The following is a 25,440-nucleotide window of genomic DNA, read 5'->3' as shown; positions in this document are numbered from 1 at the left end:
GGACTTCAATGCTAAACTGGGAGAGGGCAGGAACATCGAGTTCTGTGGGGCCTTTGGACTGGGTAACCGAAACACTCGTGGAGATGAATTAGAAACTTCTGCTGAATCGAATCAGTTGGTTGTGATGAATACATGGTTCAAACTTCACCCAAGAAGACTGTACACATGGAAATCACCAATGGATAGACCAGGAAGAATTGTGAAGAAATCAGATAGATTTTTTGAGGTCAATAGAAGATTTCGGAACAGTTGTATATCTGTCAAAACATATCCTGGGGCAGAAGACAATCTGATCACACACCTTTGGTGGCAGGTTAAGGTCAGATTGAAGAGTTCTTATCCTTTACTATAGGTAAGGAAAGTAGTGCTTTCCGAAAAAAATTAAGGTACCCCAATTTCTAACTTTCTATCGTTTCAAGGTCCCCTGAGTCCAAAAAAAGTGGTATTGGGGTATGGTGTGTGTGTGTGTGTGTGGTGTGTGTGTGTGTGTGTGTGTGTGGTGTGTGTGTGTGTGTATGAGTGTATGTGTGTCTGTGTACACGATATCTCATCTCACAATTAACGGAATGACTTGAATTTGGAACTTAAGTCCTTAACAATATAATGGATCCGACACGAACAATTCCCGATCAAATGCAATTCAAGATGGCGGCTAAAATGGCGAAAATGTCAAAAACAGGGTTTTTCGCGATTGTCTTGAAAACGGCTCCAACGATTTTGATCAAATTTATACCTAAAATAGTCATTTATTAGCTCTATAAACTGCCACAAGTCCCATATCTGTAAAAATTTCAGGATCTCCGCCCCATGCATGCAAAGTTTAATTCTAGATTCCCAATTATCAGGCTTCAGATACAATTTAAACAAAAAAATTCAAGCGGAAAAGATTGAGCATGAAAATCTCTACAATTAATGTTCAGTAACATTTTCACCTGAAATTGAAAAAAAGCTCGATATTCGAGAAAATGTGATTATTCAATTGCAAACTGTTGGCAACTGTTGATTCTATTAAATCATTCACTATGAAGAGATAGCAGACCTCGTGTGTCTCCAGCGTTATTGTCCTGTCACCAGCTGCTAAGATCTTTGAATAGTAGACTTGAGATGCGCTTGAACACTAGCGTCAGGTAATCAATTTCCATAACGGCAAGAAAAGTTGTGTGAGTGCGCCACACCAGATTTTTAGAAATAGTTCTGATTACTGAAGTTAAGGTTGTCTAAGTAAAGAAGATAAGTTTTTAAAAAGAAGTTTTATTCAGCGAATCGTTGGACATCACCCCGACGTTCAGATTAGTAGAGCGAAAACGGACTAAGCTCGGTGCGCAGATCACTAATTGGTTTTATTGAATAGCTAATGCTGAGTAAAAGCTTACTACTACTAACACACCTGTAACTCCCCCCACCCCAAAATTTTCTATCGACCTCGATGATTGGACTTGAAGTTCGTATAATTTGGGACTTGAATGAGGTCTGAAGTTTAAATGAACGTCTGCCGGCCAGGATTATGATTGTGATACCACTTCACTTTTTTAACACATTACTCCACTTCACTATACTTCCGATCGATTTAGGGCCCATGTTTACTGGATTTTTCATTATTTTAATGTCAGGAAACCACTCAAGAAGTATGTTGGTCTATTTGAGAAATCATCTGCCTATAGTATCAAAACCCATTGATGTATATTGTTATGTATTTGCGATTCGATTTGACGCTGTGGAAGTGGAAACAGCTGATGCGGTATGGCGCGGCTGACTCTCTTCGCCATAGTAAACAGTAAACAGAAAATCATTTATCTCTGTAACCATTGATCGAAATAAAATCTATCATATTTCATTCGATTAGTTACATTATAGACTACAATATTAGTCGTATTCATTTTCTCGATAAAACAAACAGTTTCCTTGATAAATGATATAATATAAAAATTTAGGGGTTTTTCAATTTGATTTTTTGTTTTCTCCGATTAACTTCGAAGCAAGTAATTTTAAAGAAAAATGAGCCAAATAATTAATGAAGCCACTTTCATTGCAAATCCATTGATGTGTATTGTTATGTAATTACGACTCGATTTGATGCTAAGGAAGGGCAAACAAACAACGCGGTACGGCGCGGCTGACTCTCTTCACCAAAGTAAACAGTGAAATAGTTTTGCTTTCTAAGTTGCATCTTATTTACACTATGGCGTTCGAAACAATCAATGTTGTCTATTGTTTTGACATTTGCTGAATCTGGATTTTCACTTTTCAATACTCTAAATTCTAAATATTACAGTTTTTGAGATTCAACCAAGTTGATTACAGCAATTTCTTTTCATCGTTTTTTGTGTTTTTTCTTGTTTGATTACTCTTTATAATTTAAACACTTGATAATGGAATGAATATCGTCAGATCATGTGAACAAAGAAAATAAAAGGGTAGGCCTACCTATGATTATGATAACACTGTACTCCTGATAAGTTGAAAATTTTCAAGCTGAAAGTAGATTGATTTGTTGCTCATTCGGTTTAAATAATTTAATTATTAACAGTTGTTACCAAATATTACCAACATTATCACAAATAGTGAGAACAAATTATTCTGAAGCTTTCTATTCTCACTGAACACGAATAGTCAATACCAAGCTTGAATTGCAGATCCGTTCACAATCATTATTATCAGAGCTTTCAAATTGATACTATGTAAATTTAACTTTTGAACTATAGGGAAATTGTGAGATGGGGATAACCCTTCCCTTTTTTTTATCGTGATTTAGAATAAAGTAGTTAATGTCTATAATCACAAAAAGGAATGTACAGTACCTATAATAAATATTACAAATAACAAAATTTCTAGTAATAATGCAACTTTTTCTAGGTACGAATTTCAAGACTCAAAATGACTTTTTCTCAATTACAGGCAGAAATTCCAATGATCATCATAATAGTAATTTAATGAAAATTGTTTGTATTGTACATAGTTCGACGTAAGATAAGCTACATTCTTGAGGTAATCAACTTATTTAGGATTATCATGTTTATAAATGAAAGCGAGACTGTGATAAGAGATTAGTCAAACTGAAATATAAACATTATATAATACAAATTTCTGATCAACTCAAATTAAAATTTATAGTATCAAGCCGAAAAATGAATTGAGCAACTGAATTCCAAAGTGACTATCCACTGTTCAAATTGCACTGTGATTTCCTTTCACTTCCAAATGGATTATATTGCTTGACTCTTCAATGTAACAATTATTGTAAAAAACCAATGGAATGTGAACTTCATCTAAATAGCATTTAAATTTGAATTTCAGATCATGAAATTAATAACAAACTAATTCTTGAGAGAATAGTGATGAATTGTAAACAGTGCATGTAACAATGATACAAAGCGATACAATGAAAACACAACATCGATTAAACTTATAATGGAATAGCAAATTCATATTATACTTTAAAGCTTATAATGTAAAACCAACTTTTCAATTTTCTCCACTGGAGCAAAACATCGATACAAAATAAAGAAGAGCCCATTATAACCACAAAATACTTGTACTAGAATTCACTTGAACTCACTCACTTCAACCCTTCAACGAACACAATGAACTAGAATGGTATAAAAACTATAGAATTGATAATCCAGATTCATTTTTCAAATAACTTCACCCAACTAAATCTGTGAATGCCAAGTCAAAGAATCATGTCAAATAGATTTAATTTGAATGCTTCAACATATAAAAGAAATTGATCTATTCTTTTGGTGCCCGAATCAAAATCAATATCAATCAACATTAAAGTTGTCTTCATTGGAGATTTCGAACAGTTAATCAACTTTGGTTCATTGTTAACCTCGGCCGAATTATGTTCATTGTCAAGCGATTTTAGTTTAAAGAGTGCTCTTGTGTAGATGGGACATTGCTGGGGTGGAGCGGCTGTTGAATTCTCAGAAATTGATTGATGATTTTCTCGGCGATCACGTGTTTCCCTATTGAGTTTAGATGCAGTCCATGGTGGGTATGAAATCTTCTTCCCAATTTTTGCATTTCCAACATTTCCACATTTTTAAACTGTCTGGCTATTAATTCGATTTTCTTATTGGTCTCTGTTACTATCTTATTTATAAGAGATGTAGGATGGAGATCGTGTCTATGTGGAACATTAGAGAGTAGAACTCGAGTATGAGTTAGCTTTGGAAGTAGATTTTTTATAGAGTTCAATAGGTTATTCTGTGGATTCTTATCTATATCGTTTGTTCCTGCCATTAGAACTATCATGTCATTTGAAGATAGTTGTTTACTTTCCTTTAGACATTCGGAAGTTACCGCACTGAAGTTAGCTCCCGGCTTCAAGATACTTGAGACATGAGAATTAGATTTATTTGATATTCTATCTCCTATTCCTCTCCCGTGGCTGTCTGCGAATATTTTAATGATGCTAGGTGTGCTCTGATTGTGACCGCGGATGTTTGAGAAGATTGGTTTCTTTGCTTTTGTCAACTGCCGTACCAAAGACTCAAAGAGTGACGCAACTAAAAGCCTCAGCAACGGTCCTATTAATCAATAAGTGATTTTGCACATGCGCTCATAAATTTATTGCCAGTACGTGACGGTGTGGTGATTTATTGATCTTCCGAGATGAGTTTCCCTAGCGACTGTGCGTTTCTATGGTTACGCAACAGGTAGGGCGTTTTCTCAATTTCTCATCTCACCAGCTCACTCGTTGCTTGCTGCTGCTTGGAAACGGTCCACTTTCAGAGAGCACCTCCTAACTGAAGTCACAATTCCTGCAATTTTCCTGTAAGTTCCTTCAAATTTGTCTGTTATACATCTTCCTTAGTAGTACTGTGATGATACATTATATTTGTTTTTCGATAGTACTTATCCTCATGGTTTAATGAGCTGTGATTCAAGTAGTGGCCTCCAGCTTGCAATGAGCCAAGGGCTAAAGGGAGGTTTGGCTGTTAATAAGGCTAGGGAAAGTTTTGAAGGTTATTGTTTAGTTTGTCAATATTCTTATGGATCAATTATCTTGGTATTATTCTAGTAATATTGACAATCATTTTAAAATTTTGTAACTGTACCATAGTTGACAAAACACTGTATCATATTTAATAAGGTTAAGATTACACTTTTTAAGGTTAGGGAGAAGTCAGTTGAGGGTTAGGTTGGGGAAAAGTTAGGGGTTAGGTTTTTGCTTTTAAATGACAATATGCTATTATTATTTAGAAAGATTGATTAATAATTTTAGAATTTTGAATCAGGAATTTTGTCATTGTAATTGACAAAACTCCCACTGGAGCGCTGAAGTCACCCTACCCCACTGGGTGACCGACCCTCCATCAAGTTTGGTTATGCGCATGTCTGTTGAAATTATTTAGTGATTGGTTAACAACGCAACAGGAGACCCCTTAGGTCACCAAGGAAACGGGTTGTTAGCAACGCTGTATCATTTAATCGATTACTTGGGGATGAGTTCCCTAGCAACGCAACAAGTGACCTGTTGGGCGCACGCGCCTGTTGCGAGCGTTGTCATGGAAACGCGTCTGCTTCTGTCCATAGTGAGAATCACATTATATAGTCAGCACCTGATTAAGGCTGTGCAAAGGCTACAAATAAACTTTCTACTGATGATATTTTTCATAGTTTTTCGATTTGTATATCATCAAGCTATCAAAATGAAAAAGTTTTCTCAAGAAACCTTTTTTTTCCTATCATTACTTTTTGAGATATGAGCGCCTAAAGTTCAAATTTTTGGGACTGAACATTTAAAATTCGGTAAGAGATAAATCCATGAGATTTAGTGGATAAATTCTTCATGGTATTGATGATTGAATAAAACAAAAATTTCCTGAAAATATCAATTTTTGATAAAGTTATTCACTTTACCAAAAATAACTTTTTCTTAGTTATTTTATGGTCATTTTCAGTAAATTGAATAACTTTCTCTAAAATTAATATTTTAAAAAAAATTTTTGTTTCATTCAATCATCAATACCACAAAGAATTTATCCTCTGAATCCCATGGATTTATCTCTTACTGAATTTGAATTGTTCTGTCCCAAACATTTGAAATTTAGGCGCTCATATCTCAAAAAGTAATGATCGGAAAAAATGTTTTCCTGAGAAAACTTTTATATTTTGATAGCTTGATGATATACAAATCGAAAAACTTTGAAAAATATTACCAGTAGAAAGTTTATTTTTTAGCCTTTGCACAGCCTTGCTATCCTTGTCTGTCATTAGACAAAGCAGATAGCTCTATCCTTTCCTAACTCCACGTCATTCCAATAAATTTTGCTTTTCTTCCAGGTTGAATGATTATTCCTCATTTTGAGCATCGAAACTCCAGTAATTAATTTGTATCATATTATTGGGTTGAATTTTGTTGTCCATTTCGATAATGAATTATATGTGTGATCTCCTCCAGCTCTGAATAGTGCTGTTATAATGAGGTCCACATTATAATGACAGTGTTTGATTTAACATTGGTGTTGCTATCCTTGTCTATCATTCGACAAAGCAGATAGCGCTATCCTTTTGTAGCTCCATAACGTTGCCAGATCGTCGTTTAACAATAATTGGACAGAGGCTTTATGAAAAAATTGCAATAGAAATGGACAAGTTGGCAATAAGAATTTCCCCATCGAGAGGTACTCTACATACGCATCCATCTATCTACATGAAAATGAAGTATTGATTGGTTGCTGGATGATTCGTTGCCAAGCGACTGTTTCTACAGAAACCGCTCTGACGTCAGTTGGTCCGTTACTAGGCAAACTTTTGAAAACGCATGCGCGCTTCATCAAACATTATACCTGCACACATCCATCCCCTTCCATCTCCATCCCCAATTGGATGTCTGTGATTTATTGATCTCTTCGAGATGAATTTCCCCAGCAACAGTGCGTTACCATGGTTATTAATCCTGTGGCACGTGGCACCATGCTACAGTAAACAATACCTGCGCCCTTCTCAGTTGCTGCTCTGTCAGTTGCTGCTAGGTCGTCCTCAGGTCCTCACGTCATCTCAATCACTCTCTGATGAGATCTCCCATAGTTGCAAGGTTTTCAAGGTTTTACCCATTGTAAGAGCTGATCTCATAATTCTATCGACATATTTACTGGAAAATAACTTGGATTCACATCGGATTTATTTTTCCAGGTTTGTTAACTTGTTTAGCCTTTCTATCAACATTGATTGTGAGCTTATGTTTTTATTATGTAATTTAGTAACAACTACTGTTGAGAAAAGAAACTTTGTCCAACAGTAGTGAATTACTTTTACATAATAAACAAAATCTAAAAATAATTTCTTGAACGAAAATAAACATATTAAGTTGATGCATAGTTACATTGTTATTGATGATCCCGGGCAGTCACATGTACTCGCGCATGCGCAAATCTGAAATAATCTACTGCACATGCCTAAATCTAAATCCATCTACTATGCATGCGCAACCTAAATGTTTGTACTACCCATGCGCAGTTCCCAAAGTATTCACTGCGTATGCATAGATCTGAATTTTTTGTATTAGGAATACAGACATAAAAAAATCTTGGTGCACTGTGTATTACATTGGTTAGAAAGGAAGTTTCCTCTCTGTATGATTTTATTCTGTGTCATGGTTTGTCATAAATATTATATAGGAATCATATCTGCAAATCATTAAGAGACAATCAGTATTGTAGCAATATTAAAAAAATAAATTAAAATATCGTCTTCGATTGAAAGCTTTTGCATATGTGATTAGCTCATCTTATTGAACTCTTATCTATGTGTCTACTCTTATCTCCTATACATTTATTATTTCAATTTGTACATGTCATGTACAATTTATGTAATCGGCTATAGCTGTGCAGGTGCACTATTTATCAGAGTTTTTATTCACTTTCACTTATATTTTTATATAAATGTAATATAATAGTTATTTGTATATCTAGAGTGAAAAGTGCTGTTTTTTCTCCCTGGGGGAAAAGTTTGAGGCAACAATTTTCCTGGGGGAGAAAAAGCATTCTCCACTCGTGATATACACAACATTTTTCCTCCACCTACATTTTTATAAAAACTGCAAATAAAATAATTTTTAAAAACGTACCAAACAATGTGTTACAACATAATCTAAAAAGTAAACAGAAACAGCTGGCTTGTAATCACAGTTCTCCGCCGACAGCGCTATCTGTCGGCAAAAGTTGTAACAACAATGGCCGCCACAACTACAGCTATGATGAAGTTCCCGTTTCAAATTTAATTAGTTAATAAGGAATATTCGTTGGCTGGTATTCTGAATAGCATGGAATATAAAAAATATTTGTACATTTTTTTAGTATAGTGATATAAAGTTTGTAATAATTTTAGCATACAAACATATATTTCATATGTTGATAAAATCTGGTTGAGGTATTGAATTTAGTTGGCTCAATGACTGACTACTCTATATGCTTCCTCATCTGAGCTTAGACCTTCTTACCTATTACAATGTGAGTTTTTAAAATAGAGATGCTTCCCATGTTATTTAAATGGAGTCACTTTTCCTCCCTAGGGTGTTCTTCTGTTTTTTACTACCGAGAGCAAAAAAGTGACTCTTTGGTATTATGTTTCAGGGAGTAAAGTAAGTACTTTAAACAGTAGGTGGAGGAAAACATTTTTTAGTAAGATGCGTGAAGATGAGTGTGAGCTTGAAAAAGCCCAAAAAATTATATATAATAATCCAATTCTCCAGAATCAATGCTCTGTAAATCAATAAATATACTTAATCTCATCAGAATCTCAATTTCCGTTAATTATTACAATCTACTCATCGAAAATCATGAGAGTAGAGCAGTGAGACGAATAATCCTTCATAAATATGTAATATTAACATCTATTCTTTCTAATGTTATCATTAGCCCAACGTTTTCTGTAACTGTTTTCTTGCAGGCTACTGCAGAGACCAAGGATGTGGCTGGAGTAAGTGGCTTCTTTTGATACATAAGTGCCACAACTTCATCAGTGTGGTGTGGATTCTGCCAATCTAGAACCAGCTGTAGTCAATAACTTGTGCCGAAAGAATTTGGATCACCGTTGAAATCAGTGAGTGCATCTCAATTCAATCCATATTTATTTTCACGAAGAAAAAATACTATAACAATATGCAATGCAAATACAACTCCTTAAAATATTATACAAAGTAAATTAAATATTTATTGCTTAACCAGCACACTTAACCTTCATAACACTTGATACAGCACATGGTGGAAAAACTACTGGCAAAAATATTACTTGACATACCAGTAGGAGTAGCAATCACGAAAGGAAAAGCAAAATGTTATCAGATCTCAAGGATCTGTATACAAATTATAAATTCATATTCCTTCACAGAGAATATTATCATCGGTGTTTACATTTTTATTTCTCCTGTTATTTGGCTGATCAAATAATACAAACAAATTACGATAAGCACATTTCAAAGCTTCAGTTGTCACTTATAATTATTTTAATTATTATGCTCTTCTATATAAATTTAACAGTCACAGTTTTGTTAATCATGGTCATGTATTTTCAGAAATTTTATTTTATATACATTATAATATCAACATAGGCTACTAGGCTCATAGTCATGTTATAATTCTGTGTATATTTTGAGTTTTATTGCTGCTATAACATGTATTGTGTTTTTGTTTTTGAGGAATAAACAGTTTGATTTGATTTGATTTGATATATTGAATATACAGAATGGGTGAAAAGTCCGAGAACGGCTTAATATCTCATACACAAAGGTTATTGACGGTGGGTGAGATTGGGGATCCTACTTTAAATTGAAAATACTACTTTACTTTGACTTCAAAAATCTGGTCCGCCATCTTGGATCCGCCATATTGAATGCAACTTATTTTTTAAATAGGAAGGTGGTCATGAAATACATGATTTCGATATGAAATTTCAAGAAAAAATGAATGGTGGAAACCGCACATCGATATCTCAAACCGTTCAGAAGATATTCAAATTATTAATCAATATCATGCTTATCAGAAATGAAATACATTGTTTTGATTAATAATGTGAATATATTCTGAACGGGTTGAGATATCGATGTGCGGTCTTCACCATTCATTTTTTCTTGAAATTTCGTATCGAAATCATGTATTGCATGACAACCTTCCCATAAAATAAAGTTGCATTCAATATGGCGGATCCAAGATGGCGGACCAGATTTTTGAAGTCATAGTGAAGTAGTATTTTCAATTTGAGAAGGATCCCCAATCACACCCACCATCAAATTACCTTTGTGTATGAGATATTAAGCCGTTCTCGGACTTTCCATCCACTCTGTATCTGTATGAACTAGATAATATAAAACGAGGTTGCCTGTGCAATGCAAAATAGCATCACTAGCTTTTCACGTTTCATGTTTGAAAACTGCGATGTTTGATGTTTGAAACAAACATTTCTCAAGCAGTTCTAAAACAAAGCCGCTATTAAGCCACAATTTCCTACTCGATTCAGAGTTTCTCTTCATCACACACAAAACCTGCATCTACAAGGTTTCTAACATGAATTTCGGTTCAAACTGAATGTGATTTAATCATTATAACGTCTACAGTGACTGTCATTAGTTTTGCAAAAAACTTTTTAATATTCTAATATAGGCCTTTAGCTTATTCTTTTGTGGATTATAAATGTATGGTTAATCTGAATAATGTTGTAACAACTGCTGTTATAAGGAAGCCTATTGCATCAGCAGTGGATTACTTCATTACATAATACGAAACTTGTATTTAGAATTACCTGAAAGGAAAGTAGTAGTTCTGTGACCTATTGGCCTCGTGCAGTTATCTTGAACATTTTTTATGTACCGTATTGAGTTTCATGTCAGTCAGACCAAAGTTGAAAAAATAATCAAAATATTGTATTCTCCTTTTATCTTACATCAATATTGAGTATTGAACGGAGAGAGTATTCAAGAAAGTTTCACACTCTTCTAAGTAGAACATCTTTTTGTAAGTAATGCTGTGACTACTTTTTTCTTGCAGATTGAGACAGTGAAGAAGAACGTCACTGGATGAAATGGCTTACTACGACGAAAATGGGGAGAATAACCCGTTCAGAAGTGGCGTGGAACATGACACCATGGTACGAACTTTACTCAATAACCCATTCCGAATCAGCGGGTCAACAGCCGAAGGTGACAACTTCTTACAAAAACGTACTTTCTTCAATTGTTTGGTAATTAGTAATGAGCCTCGAAAATTACCCGGCACAAAACAAATAGCGAAAATCATAAGAGAAACTTATTTCTTAGGGAATGTATTAGATTCTTATAACTATGACGTGGATGAGTCTGTAACTGACTCTGACTGGGATCATGATTATAATGAAGTGTATTTGTCTGAGGTACCTTTGGAGAGTAGATTTCCTGAACCATCCAGTACAAAATGTGGAACTCGTCCACATCCTAGATCCAGTAAACGACTTAAAACGGGAAAACATATAAGAAAACGTTCACAACGTGGAATTGATCCACATCCTGAAACCACCGCACAACCCAAAACCAGAGAACATCATAGAAAAAGTACTCAATATGAAACTAGTCCACAGCCTGGAACCAGTTCACAATTTGGAACAAGTGAACATCGTGGAACTAGTCCACAACCTGGAACCAGTTCACAATTTAGAACAAGTGAACATCGTGGAACTAGTCCACAACCTGGAACCAGTTCTCAATTTGGAACAAGTGAACATCGTGGAACTAGTCCACAACCTGGAACCAGTTCACAATTTAGAACAAGTGAACATCGTGGAACTAGTCCACAACCTGGAACCAGTTCACATTCTGGAACAAGTGAACATCGTGGAACTAGTCCACAACCTGGAACCAGTTCACAATTTGGAACAAGTGAACATCGTGGAACTAGTCCACAACCTGGAACCAGTTCACAATTTAGAACAAGTGAACATCGTGGAACTAGTCCACAACCTGGAACCAGTTCACAATTTGGAACAAGTGAACATCGTGGAACTAGTCCACAACCTGGAACCAGTTCACAATTTAGAACAAGTGAACATCGTGGAACTAGTCCACAACCTGGAACCAGTTCACAATTTAGAACAAGTGAACATCGTGGAACTAGTCCACAACCTGGAACCAGTTCACAATTCGGAACAAGTGCACAACGTGGAACTAGTCCACACCTGGAACCAGTTCACAATTTGGAACAAGTGTACATCGTGGAACTAGTCCACAACCTGGAACCAGTTCACAATTTATAATAAGTGCACAACGTGGAACTAGTCGACAACCTGGAACCAGTTCGCAATTCGGAACAAGTACACAACGTGGAACTAGTCCACAACCTGGAACCAGTTCACAATTTAGAACAAGTGCACATCGTGAAACTATTCCACAACCTGGAACCAGTTCACAATTTAGAACAAGACAACATCGTGAAAGTAGTCCACAACCTGGAACCAGTTCACAATTTAGAACAAGACAACATCGTGGAGCTAGTCCACAACCTGGAACCAGTTCTCAATCTAGAACAAGTTCGCATCGTGGAATCAGTGAACAAACTGATAACAGTGCACAACTCGGATTCGGTGAACCATTGGACTTGGAGGTTAGTTATCCCGACTGTGAGGTCATCGCCTATGAGCTTTTTCGTGCTGATAGAGATATAATAAATTTAGTAGACTCTGATAGCAATGAGGTTGAATTGATTGCAACTGAACAAGAAGTTGTGGAAATACATACAGAATCGCATCATGATAATGATGATAAGTGTCCGCCTGTGAGTACTTCTCCTGCACCTTCCAATCCACAACCTGAAACAAGTAAACCATATGATCATGAGAACATAGAGATTTCTTATGAAGAGAGTGAGGTGATAGCTGATGAGTTGTTTTGTGTTGATACAGATCAGTCATGCTCATTTAGTGATATCAGAGGCTCCGTTCACATGTATGATAATATTAGAAACTACATGATTAAATCTATAGAATCCCATAAAAAACGTTCTATATCGGTGGAAAGTTCAGCAGAACCTGATTCTGTCAGCTTTTTCACTGATGGCTTGAAATACTTTACCCAAGTACTTGGTCACTCTGAGGTTACGTCTCTCGATCTGAGTGTAAATAAACTTGATTCGAATTCGCTTATCAATATTGCTAAACGTGTGAAAAACTCAAATATTACTTCCCTTTCATTGAAAGGTAATAATATAGGGCCTAAGCTTAAATGTTCCCGTGTTTTCAAGAAGGATCCAGCTTCCTTAGATTGCAACCCTCTTCAAACGAGCTTCACGATTCTTGAATCAGGCTTGTTGAATACGAAATTGAATGATTTGGATTTGAGTGACAATAAATTGAATAATAGTCATATGGAGTATCTGGCTTCTCTTTTGAGAAGTAGTAAAATTAACAAAATCAACCTCAGTAAAAATGCTATAGGCGATAAGGGAATTGAAGCATTAGCACCTGTTTTGTTGGAGAAAAACATAAAATCGATAAATCTCAGTGATAATAAATTTCGCTCTGAGGGCTTTTCAATTTTGGCAAAGAACCTTAAAGACATTGAACTTATTCATCTTGACCTCAGCGTTAGCTGTATGAATACTGAAACCTTGGAAATTTTGAATTATTGGTTTATGAATTCAAAGATATGGAATATCAATCTCAGTTATAATACCTTGAACGATGATAATCTCAGTTATATAGCTCCAATCTTTCTCAGTATTTATCTCTATTCAATCGACCTAACCTGTACTGACTTGACATTCAAAAGCATTCAATTTTTAAGACCCTATTTGGTAAAAACTTTTGCAAGTGAATTGATTTTTAGCGATAACTTTATCGGGAATGAGGGTGCTGCATTTATAGCTAACATTATTTCAAAAAAGAGTCATGTTGTCAGTACCCTTGATCTCAGTTCTAATCATATAAATTGCTTGGAAAATTTCACACCGTTTTTAATAGATTCACACATAAATGTTTTAAATCTGAGCGGTAATGAATTGGGACTTGATAGTATTATTCTATTATCTACGGTTTTACAGGATACTCAAATCACATCTCTTGGCCTTGCTGAGACTGGTATTGATTGTGAATGCTTGAATGTTTTGGCATCATGTTTAGTAGATTCAAATGTTAGAATCTTGAACCTAGCTAGTAATAAGTTCCGTTATGATGGTATGGAGTATCTAGTCTCTTGCTTGAAACAGTCTGAAATTACTTCACTCGATATAAGCAAGAATAATTTGACAAGTCAAAGCTTGTATTTACTCGCGTCATGTCTCGTAGATACAAATTTAAATGTATTAGATCTCAATTGTAATAAGTTGGATAGTAGGAGTATTGCCCGTTTTTCTACTGCTTTGCAATATTGCAGGATCACTACGATCGATTTAAGCAATACTTTTCCAAACTATGAAACCCTCGAACTATTTTTGCCTTGTATACGGTATACAATGATTTCAAGCTTGAATCTCAGCAACAATTCGATTAGATGTAATAACTTGAAAAATCTTCTACGAATGTTGCTGAGATCCAAGGTTACATCACTCGATTTGAGTGGAAATCGTATCTGTTGTAACTTATTTTATCTAGGTTCAATTTTAAATCTAACTCGTCTAACCAGTATCAATTTGAGTAATAATACTTTTGTAGAGGGTAATCCGAATAATGTGTTTAGAAATTTCAATATCAATGACACGTCTATTGATCTGAGTAAAAAAAATTTATGCTCAATCAGTATTTATCAGCTTGTTCATGTGTTAAAACAATCAAAAATTCGTATTCTCAATCTCAGTTATAATAATATTGATTGTGAAGACATGCAAATACTTTCCCAGAGTTTCTTGGGTACAGAGTTGTCTTCTCTTGATGTCAGTAATTGTAGTTTAAAAAGTGAAGGTATTCAATACTTGAGTAAAGTGCTAAATCAGACTCAGATCTCTAAATTGAATCTAGCAAATAATGACATTTCTCTGGAAGGTCTCAAGTATTTGATCGAGGGGCTCAAGGGCTCAAAAGTATCCAAATTAAATATTTCTGGTAAATCCTTACAATGCGATGATATTGTTTATCTATCCGAGAATCTCAATAATACTGAGATACTTGAATTAGATGTACGTGGGGCTAGAATCAATCGCAAACAAGCATTGCAACTGTGTGAAAGCTCTAGACGCTGTAAAAATGCGATGACTGTTGTAACTGATTTCGAAGATGATGGATTTTCTCATCGTATAAATATGTTTGGATATCCTGAATGCTGCATTGAGATTAATGAACCTCCATTGAACGCCGATGTGGCCAATCTGATCAACAAAGCCTATTCACATGATGGACCAATGAGAATAATTTTCGACAATTTTCATTCTTCTATTAAAGTTTTAGACAACGCATTCAATGGTATAAGAATCAATGAAATTGAATTGGCTAGAACTAATCTGAGCAAGGACTTTGCCCCAATCTTTGCAAAAAGTGAAGTTGGTCAATGGAATGGACATTGCGATCTGGAAAATATCAGGTGGGAGTCTCCACCAAGGGATGATAATGAATATCGATTGACAGGGTTCCATAATTTTCCGTTGGTCTGCGTTCCAAAGCGATCAGTTATCTCCCTGCATCTTCAAAACTTCAAAACTAATCACTTACTAGACCTCAAATCAGCTCTTGCTGGCAGTCGTATAAGGTGTATTGATTTGAGCAAGTGCATGTACCCCTTGCAGTTTGAGTATGAGATGAGGGCTTTGGGTGATGCTTTAAACAACTCACCAGTCACTTCACTGGATATAAGCAATAACCTTATAGGTGAAAGCCTGTCCTCTTTAACTGAAATCCTTCCACGAACCCAAATCAATTCTATTAACCTGGAAGGGAATAACATCGGATGTGAAGAGTTAGAAGAGATCAAGCAAGTTGTTGACAGAACAAGACTGTGTTGGCTCTCTCTGGGTGGAAATGCTCTAAGCTTGGCAGAAAATGTCGCATCAACGCCTTACTACATCCTACCACGAGACAATACGCCACCTGAAATTGAAATGAGGTTCATGTTCAGTCAGCTGGTGTCATTTAATACTTGCAGCGATAAATTTGAATTCTCGCTTCCTCCCGAAGATTCTTTTTGTAGCCGTATGATTCATTATCCCCACCTAATGCAGATGTTGCGGATGGTTCCAAACTCCCAGTACCATGTATACGATAATATGTATATGAAATATAAGAGACATGATTTGAGTCTGCTGAACGAAATCTGCTTGTTTATCAGTGACATGACTTCGAGATTCATTTCTTTTATAGAAAAAGAATTGCCACAAATAATGCAGGTTTTCAGTCTGGTTACCATTTTGGAACTAGTTGAAGAATGTGACAGGTTAGAGTTTGCTGATATAGTTGAGAATTTATTGCTGCATCGAGTGCTATATTATGTTGATGAGAATACAGAGATCCTACATCCGTTTATTTATAAGATGTTGAATAAATATTCCTTGCCTCTTTATAGAGAAGATATGGAGCCAAACAAGAAACAGATAATAATTGATTATTATAAGCAGCATCCGGAAATTGAAGGTGTGGACGAGGCTATTGAAATGTTTGATTCTCTAGAACCACCCTGTAAAATGCAAAAGTTGGATTAATTTCCTATAGTTTTCCAATAGCAACTCCATAACATTTAATTATCCTTCAAAAAATCAGATCAAATCAGTTTTATTTTGCCAAAACAATAATAAATCAAATTAGATACAATAAATCCAGAACAAAAAAATATATATACCGTAATACAATTTCACTTATTAATAAGAATACTGAATTAATTAAAATCAAAACAATAGTACCACTTTCTGAATTAAAACTAATTCGTATGCAAGTGGGTGCATTTAAAAAAAAGGTTTTTGGGATGCTTCATTCTCACACACACATTCACAAAGTTTCGCTTGAATTTTTAAAAATCCATGAAAATGTAAACTATTCCGTGATAGTCAATAATCAATGTGTTTTGAAGTTTGTTTCTTCCATGGTTCCAAATTTTCTAAAATAACTCAACAACAGCTGTAGTTTTCTGTAAAGTGTGAAGTTTTTAGCTCAAAAATTTCTAGTTTCATCCAAAATTTAGAATTTTAAATAATTATTAAGTAACTGTTCTAGATTTTTTAATTTCAGACTTTAATATTATCTATTTGATTCAAAATTTGCTCGTTTATCTGAGTATTGGAGAGTGTAAATTGTATTTTGAAAAGTCAAAGTGACATAACCAACATTTTGATTTGGACAGTACTGTATAATATAAATTGGAAATGGGACAGTTTTGGGCATGAGCCTGTTGTGCCTTTCCTCATGTTAAGTATTTGTACACAATGTGAATAAATAAATAAATAAATATTTTATCGTTACAAGTGGTAATTGAGTGGAATCGATTTATCAACTTAAGCCATTTAAATGCAAAATTGTTTATAGTTGCTATGTTTATTTTGGACTAAAATTGTACATGTGAAATTATAAACTTATCTTGGACTTTGTCATTAACTATAAATTTGAAAGAAAAATTGCACAAGGACTACCTTATTATTTTATCTACCAATGTTATTACATCAGTGTTATAATCTGCTCTATTTCTATCATTATTGCATGCGTTATAATATAAGCATAGAACTCACAGATTGAATTCAAGAAATCTTGAATCAACCAATAATATCAAGCAAACTCAATTTTTGAAGGTGTCAATGTCAAAAGCCATCCAAAAACTTGTTTCTTGAAAATGTTTGCTTTTTTATTTCTCTTATTGGGATATTGTTACTATTTAAAAAATGTAGGACTTTTTCTCCACGATATTGTAGTATTTTAGGAAAGTAAAATAAAACTCTTCTTGCTGCTGCACATTATTTCTTTATTTAGCTGGTTACTTCTAGACATTTCAACAGCAAGTGACAAGGAACCGAGCATAGACGTATCGAGCAGAGAGCATAGAGTACCTGACTGTGTTTCAGGTTAGCCAACAAAACAAATACATAACAACGATTTTCTCCAAAAGCTTAGAAAATACTGATATCAATAAAATGGGTATGTAGTTATTCAATCATGATTAAAGCTATGTACACATGGTAGCGTCGCACCGCGCGGTGCGACGCGCGTCCAAAATTCTGCAGTTGTACACATGCGAGCGTTTTATACGCGGCGTCCACCTCCAGTTTAGCAATGGAAGTTGAAGAGGTAACATGTATGTGGCTTGTGCATCGTAGATATAAAGCGAGAAAACGAGGGCAAAGAAACTTTTGGGTTCACCCTATTTTGACCGATAGATTAACGCATGGTGATTTTGTGACACTTTACCCTAACTTGAGGAAATACGAACCCAAATTTTTTAACTATTTGCGAATGTCGATTTCATGTTTTGACGAGTTGTTGGAGATCGTAAAAGACGACTAGGCATCAAGTTCTTGTTCTGTTCTTGTAATCAGGACTCGCCATATCCCATATGACATGTCGACTTTTTACTTCTTCTATAAACAATTCTGTGTCAAAATTGTTCATTTCCATGGCTGCACACTGAACAGAGTTGCTGTAAAATCACTACACAAAACAAGTGAACTAGATCAAAACTGGCGTCCGACTGCTCTCATGTGTACAGTCCAACTGACTGTAGTGTACTGGGAACTGCGCTGTCGCCGCGCGGTTCAGGTTGAAAGTCTGGGCGGCGCAGTGCGCGGCGCGTCCACATTTGAGTGAGTGGTGCATGTGGACGCTGCCATTATCTCCATTGTATATCGCACCGCGCGGTCGGACGCGCGTCTCAAACCGCGCGGTGCGACGCTACCATGTGTACATAGCCTTAGTTTCACTTTGGGATAACCTTGGCCAGTTTCAATTTAGTAGAAAATTTCCACTTGAGATACTGCAGTTTAATATAATTTATTATCAACAAGAATAGGAATTACAGCAAAGGCAACGTATTTAAGAGTTTTGAGACGCCATCCTCTTCACGGGCTTTTCCTTCATTCAAACTACAAATTTTATAAAAAAAAAACACAATTAAACTTGTTTACGGAGACCACAAAAACACGCCTATCTCTTTCTAGTCTGAACGATACTGAATAATCTTCAAATAACCTGTTATTTAATATATCACATTATTATTCATATAATCATGCTCTCTTAGATCTAGTACCATACGTTAAAAATCACACTTGTAAATTTCTAGTGGAAAGCTCATCTACCCTAGCTTATAAGATGCTCAGTTGGATAAGTAGTAGATAGATAGATAGATAATTTGATTAGTTGAATAATATCTAATAATATAGGTAACTGTAGTAATACCTAATAATTTACTCTAATATTGTTATTCTTGATATAATTGAGTCTATTAAATGCTTAACCATGTTTAATTAAAAATTGTTCACTTCTTAAATATTCAATTATTCACCATATGTAGAAACTTACTGTAAGGAAACATGCTTTGGAAGGTTAAGTAAAAAGCTAATGTACCCTAGCTAATAAGATGCTTAGTTTTATGTAATATTTTCAACGTAATATATTATATTGTATAATATTGGTAATGTAGGTACTGTAATTATGTATAATGTATTCTAATGTTTTTAATCTTGATCCTTTTACAACTTACTTTCTTAGCAGCTGAACCTTTTATAAAAACAATTTTGTATATATTTAGTATCTGCATAAGTAAGATTTCTCAATAATCACGTCATTATGTTATTAGATGTATGACCACACAGTAATAAAGTCAATGTGGGAAAGGTTTGGTAAAACAGAATGTGCCTTAGCTTATTAATATGTTTGAAAGTTATGTCTGTAATATAATATAACTATAAGAATAATCGAGAATCTCTGTGTTTTTGTTAGTTGAATAATTAATTTATTAACAGGCTTTTACAATAACTGATTTAATTTTTAGAAAATTTGAATGAATCAATCAATGTTTGTATCCTATTAGTCTGTGGCAACGAATCTACAGAACCATAATCGCTAATATAAATCATTGTATACAGTATAGAGTAATGGACTAATGTGAATTTATCAAGCAATATATCTTATAAAACATCTTATTTCTTAATAAATTCAACTGCTTGATTGAAAATTGTTGTTTATTTTGTGGATTTCCAATATATCTTTCCATTGTTGAGTTTAGATAGATTTGAGATATACATCGGTGGACAAAAAAAGTTTTTCAGAAATTTATTTCATTTTGATAACTTGTTACCATACAAATGAAAAAAATAGAAGTGCCACCAGTAAAATGTTCCCAAAATGGCTTTGCACAGCCTTAAAGCATACTATACTACTTAGTATTACTCCACGGCCTCCATTAATCTTCCAAGTGTCCATATTTTTTGAGGACGAATTTTCAAAGGAATAATGAATTATTAGTTGAGAAGTTTTAATTTGAAGTGTTAGTATAAATAATAAACAAAATTACTCTTTTGTTTAAAATCCATACTTTTGTTCTTATAAAAATACTTATTAAAAATCTGGTGTGGTACACTCACACAACTTTCCTTGCTCATTGAACTGGGAGCCTCATTCTTAAACGACAATAATTTAGAGAGATAACATAATGACGATTGGCGGCAACATAATTATTTGAAACTACGATCAGACTACTGTATATGTGTGTATAAAATTGTTTTCAGAGTACTTTTTCCTTTGTGTAAATTGTGAAATCCGATGATTTTTTAAAAGTCGTCAAAACAGCTGTTCTACAGATGAAATATCTCGACTATGTGTTATTTTTATAGACTGCTCTACCTACCTACCTCATGCACAAGAAGGAGGTTACAAAGTCCATTTCTCAAGGATGGGGTGAACCCCCCATTAGTTTCCCAGAAAGGAGACTCATGCCAGTTGATGGAGCTGATAAATAACTATACAGAGTATGAATTTGAAATAAATCAGTCGAGTAATTTTTGAGAAAATCGTGAAAACATGGTTTTTTAGTAATTATTCGCTATTTTTCTCAAGAATATTACGCAGCTCCTGCAATTTTCCTAGAAATGAGACTCAAGTCAGTTGATAGGGCTTATAAATAGCTATCCATGGTATAAATTTGAAGAAAATCGTTAAAGCCGTTTTCCAGAAAACCGTGAAAAACATGGTTTTTTAGTAATTATCCGCCATTTTTCTCGAGAATATTACGCAGCTCCTGCAATTTTCCCAGAAATGAGACTCATGTCAGTTGATAGGCTTATAAATAGCTATCCATGGTATAAATTTGAAGAAAATCGTTAGAGCCGTTTTCGAGAAAACCGTGAAAAACATGGTTTTTTAGTAATTATCCGCTATTTTTCTCGAGAATATTACGGAGCTCCTGAAATTTTCCCTGAAATGAGACTCATGTCAGTTGATAGGGCTTATAAATAGCTATCCATGGTATAAATTTGAAGAAAATCGTTGAAGCCGTTTTCGAGAAAACCGTGAAAAACATGGTTTTTTAGTAATTATCCGCTATTTTTCTGAAGAATATTACGCAGCTCCTTCAATTTTCCCAGAAGTGAGACTCATGTCAGTTGATAGGGCTTATAAATAGCTATCCATGGTATAAATTTAAAGAAAATCGTTAGAGCCGTTTTTGAGAAAATCGTGAAAACATGGTTTTTTAGTAATTATCCGCCATCTTGAATTGAATTTTATTGAATTTCTTATTGTCGGATCCTCATGGTATAAGGACCTTAAGTTTAAAATTTCAACTCAATCGGTTAATTAGGAATGGAGTTATCGTGTTCACAGACATACACACACACACACACACACACACACACACACACACACACACACACACATACACACACAGACCAACACCCAAAAATCATGTTTTTGGACTCAGGGGATCTTGAAACGTATAGAAAACATGAAATTAGGGTACCTTAAATTTTTTTGGAAAGCAATACTTTCCTTACCTATGGTAATAGGGCAAGGAAAGTAAAAACATACTGGTAAAAAATTGTGATCAATTCTACACTTCCATTTGTACTAAAATACAAAATGCTATAGGAGGAACAAAAATATAATTTGAAATCTTGGGAGTTTGTAGACTTTGAAGTTTATGGAAGATAATTATTGACAAATTATAAAAAATAATGTACATTTTAAATTTCATATTGGTCTTATTTTTTATAAAAATGGTTTCAGTCTTGAAAAATTTAATTTTTCTTATTCGAAACGTATTTTTGTATTGAGAAATACATGCTAGCTGAAGTAAGCAGGTAGGTAATGTAAGCATTCTTACAGCTTACAGTCAACATAAGTGGTGTTCTCCTGTTGGCTGTAAAAAATATAATTTGTTTGCAATAATTAATTGTTTTATATTTGTAACATTTTTCTTCTCTACAGTAATTATTTTAGTTCTATCAATTAAACGATGTGCTGTACGATTTATGTATTGTATTTTATTGTGAAATATTTATTTTTGCAATAAATTCAGAATTTCCTTACAAGTAACTTGAATGATCTACCCTAGTTTCTTATTTTATACTTTTAACCATACTTTAAGACTAGATTTTTTTCAAGATTCAACTGAGATTCATTATATTATTAATTGATACTTGAGCACTATTATTTATGGGAAGTGAATTTTCAGAAATTTTATTCATGGATTTCATGAAAAATGCTAATCTCCCAGATTTGGTTGATATTTGGGTTATGGATAGAGGTTGACCTAACAAGTGTCATGCTATTATATGAGACGTTTCGCTACAATACAGAGTGAGTTAATCACTGGGCCGGTTTCCAAGCTCGGGATTTAGCTAAGTTCTAGACTTTAACTGGCTTTAAACTCTGGAGTCAGAAAATTGGCTTTCCAAGTCAGAGCGTTAACGTAGTCAAGGACCTAAATAGACTCGGGAGTTTAGAGATCATGTTAGACCCTGGAGTTCATAATAATTATGAAATTATTTCTCTCTCTGAGTAAAGAAATTATAAGTCCAGGACTTGAATTAGATTCTCGCCTCTTTCCGAGTCAAAAATCGTCAAGTCCAGGACTTAAAACAGCGTGATTTTAAACCCTCGACTGGGGTAGGGTTTAAATTAAAGTTCTAGACTTAACTGAGCAAACACAATTCAGTTATTGTTTTGGAGTAGATAAAAAGCCAAATAGATGTCATGGAATACCTAGATTATTTGGGTTAGTCCATCTAAATTCATAATTTATAGTTTGCAAGTTCATTTTGGAATAAAATAGTATCAGAATTATGCGTAAAAACTAACCTTATTTTACGACTGATAACCTAAAAATGTTCAAGAAAAATAATACAAGGATTGCCTTGGAATTTATATTACAATCCGAATGTTATCAATCAATGTCATATTCAACATATTAATAATATAAGAAAAAATATATTATTATTCCAGTTTTTTCAAAACAAATATGTTTTCAAACTCAATAGCCTAATGAAATTTTTATTCCAAAATCACTGGTTAGAATCAATAATAGCATAACGTAAAATGAAATGTTTATTCATTCACCTTTCAAAGGTTTTGCTTTGAATAGGCCTACTTTTTTCACAAAATAGTTTGGAGAGCATGCTCATTTGAACTATCCCGCTGCAATCAGCTGTTTCTGTTTTGCTATAATGCCAACAATACAACAGCAAAATATTGTGAATTTCCCTCATGTTTGCTGCGTTAAAGTCCTGGACTCAAATAAGTCGAGAACTCAATAGACCCCGGAGTTTAGAAGATAAAATCGTGACTCAGAAAGTCGATTTAGACCCGAGCGCTTATTTAAGTCCTAGACTCTGTAAGTCCAGAACTTATAGATCCCGAGCTCGGAAACCGGCCCTAAATCTCTCCTCCACTCTCAGATCAGAGAAATCAGTCATCTTCAAATGCTTATAACTGCAGAATAGGAGTGAATTTTGCCAATGTGATGACATCTTATTGTTCCTCTCATCAAGTACTATCATTCCTGAATTTGAGCAATTTTAATTTTAGACCATTTTTGCAAAAATCCATGATGTTTTTTTATTCATGGATTTCATGAAAAATGCTCATCTTCCAGATTTGGTTGATATTCGGGCTGTAGATAGAGGTTGCCTAACAAGTGTCATGCTATTATATGAGACGTTTCGCTACAATACAGGGTGAGTTCACCCGACTTGTCCAACTCGTTTGGCGAAATTCGACCCAACATCAGCAACCTCATTCATGGTACGACGTCGTATCTAAGTTGGACAAGCAGTCGGATAGTAAATGGTCCGCTCCAAGAATTTTCCGGAAACATGTGATTACTCCTAGTTGAATCTACCTAGAACATGATTATTCCACTGAATTTGTGCACTAGCTAGAACTAATAGATTCTATAGTAAAGGTCCACGTTATAATGGCAGTGTTTGATAAGCAATGGCATTGCTATATCCTTGTCTATCATTCAACAAAGCAGATAGCGCTATCTCTTTCTCGCTTTGTTCTGTTGCCAGATCGTCTATCAACAATGTAGAATTAATAATTAATTAACAAAATATTTCATCTTAATTATGTAAGTTCATTATGAAATTATTGAAAAATATAATTTTTTGTTTAATAAAATATAATTGATTATTTTAAACGAGAATGAACAGTTAATATTACATCAATAAACCTGTATCAGCTACCGTTACGTCTATAGAGGGCATTGACAAGACAGAGGATCGGTCTGAGGCAACTTTTTTCTCCTATCTTTCTCCACTGCCATTATAACGTGGACTTCACTATAGTTGTTTTTATTCAATCGTTGAAAAAATATATTTTATTGATGTATAATAGTTATTTGTGCAACTAGTGCGCAAAGTGACAGTTTGCTGCACCGAAAGAAACGTTTACGCCCGAGCCGTAGATGAGGGCGGAATGGTTTCTTGAGTGCAGCAGAGGAACTTTGCGCACGTATTTCACATTAAATTTTTCCTACAGTTACCATTGAATATGAAAAGTGGGTAATTATGGGTACTTTTTATAATAATTTACTTTTTATGGGTAAAATTCCCTGAAATCCATCAAATGTTTTCTGTGTAATTTTATTATTAATAAAAACCTTAATTTATTTAAAATTGAATAATGTAGTAGTAAATGAATGAAGGTGGCTGTCGCTGTCATCCACTGCCTTCATATTATTATAACGTGCACCACAGTCACTGTTACCAACTTCATTTTGATTTTCCTGCACTGGTGCTCCATATTATTATAACCTACTAACTATTTTGCATTGCCATGTTGCAAATCTGGAGTGCAGAAATTTTTTTTTCGCTACACTGCACAGGAAGCAGCTGTTTTCCAGTCCCTACGTAGATCTGAAAGACCTTGTTTGCAGACGACTCTCGTCTGACGTGAGAAACAGGTTTCTTTTCCGGCCTAGGCCGGAAAGAGTACTTTTTCCAGCTACTAACATGGAAGTCCATGATTAATAAGTCATCCGCTAGATCGGGCGAGTGTCAACTTTCTTCATCTGAAGTCGCCATTATTTCAGTTCGAATTTCGGAATTCGCTTCGCAACAATTTTCATTCAATTAT

At 34.5% G+C, this 25,440-nt stretch overlaps 1 protein-coding gene across 1 annotated transcript in view; it reads left to right on the top strand.

Annotated features, from left to right (window-relative positions):
• Positions 1-18,675, top strand: part of LOC120354592 (uncharacterized protein PF11_0213-like) — a 25,251-nt gene extending 6,576 nt beyond the window's left edge. The window contains exons 4-7 of the mRNA XM_039441944.1: positions 8,896-9,048; positions 10,989-12,176; positions 12,248-12,572; positions 18,504-18,675. Of these exons, the coding sequence (XP_039297878.1) occupies positions 11,537-12,176; positions 12,248-12,572; positions 18,504-18,675 (1,137 nt within the window). The 5' untranslated portion in view covers positions 8,896-9,048; positions 10,989-11,536. The remainder of the gene's footprint in view (positions 1-8,895; positions 9,049-10,988; positions 12,177-12,247; positions 12,573-18,503) is intronic.
• Positions 18,676-25,440: the final 6,765 nt, after the last annotated feature.

The sequence above is a fragment of the Nilaparvata lugens genome, chromosome X, assembly GCF_014356525.2.
Source record: "Nilaparvata lugens isolate BPH chromosome X, ASM1435652v1, whole genome shotgun sequence".
Taxonomy (NCBI): Eukaryota; Metazoa; Arthropoda; class Insecta; order Hemiptera; family Delphacidae; genus Nilaparvata; species Nilaparvata lugens.
The sequence above is the reverse complement of the archived record's forward strand: the minus strand, read 5'-3'. Positions and strand labels throughout refer to the sequence as shown.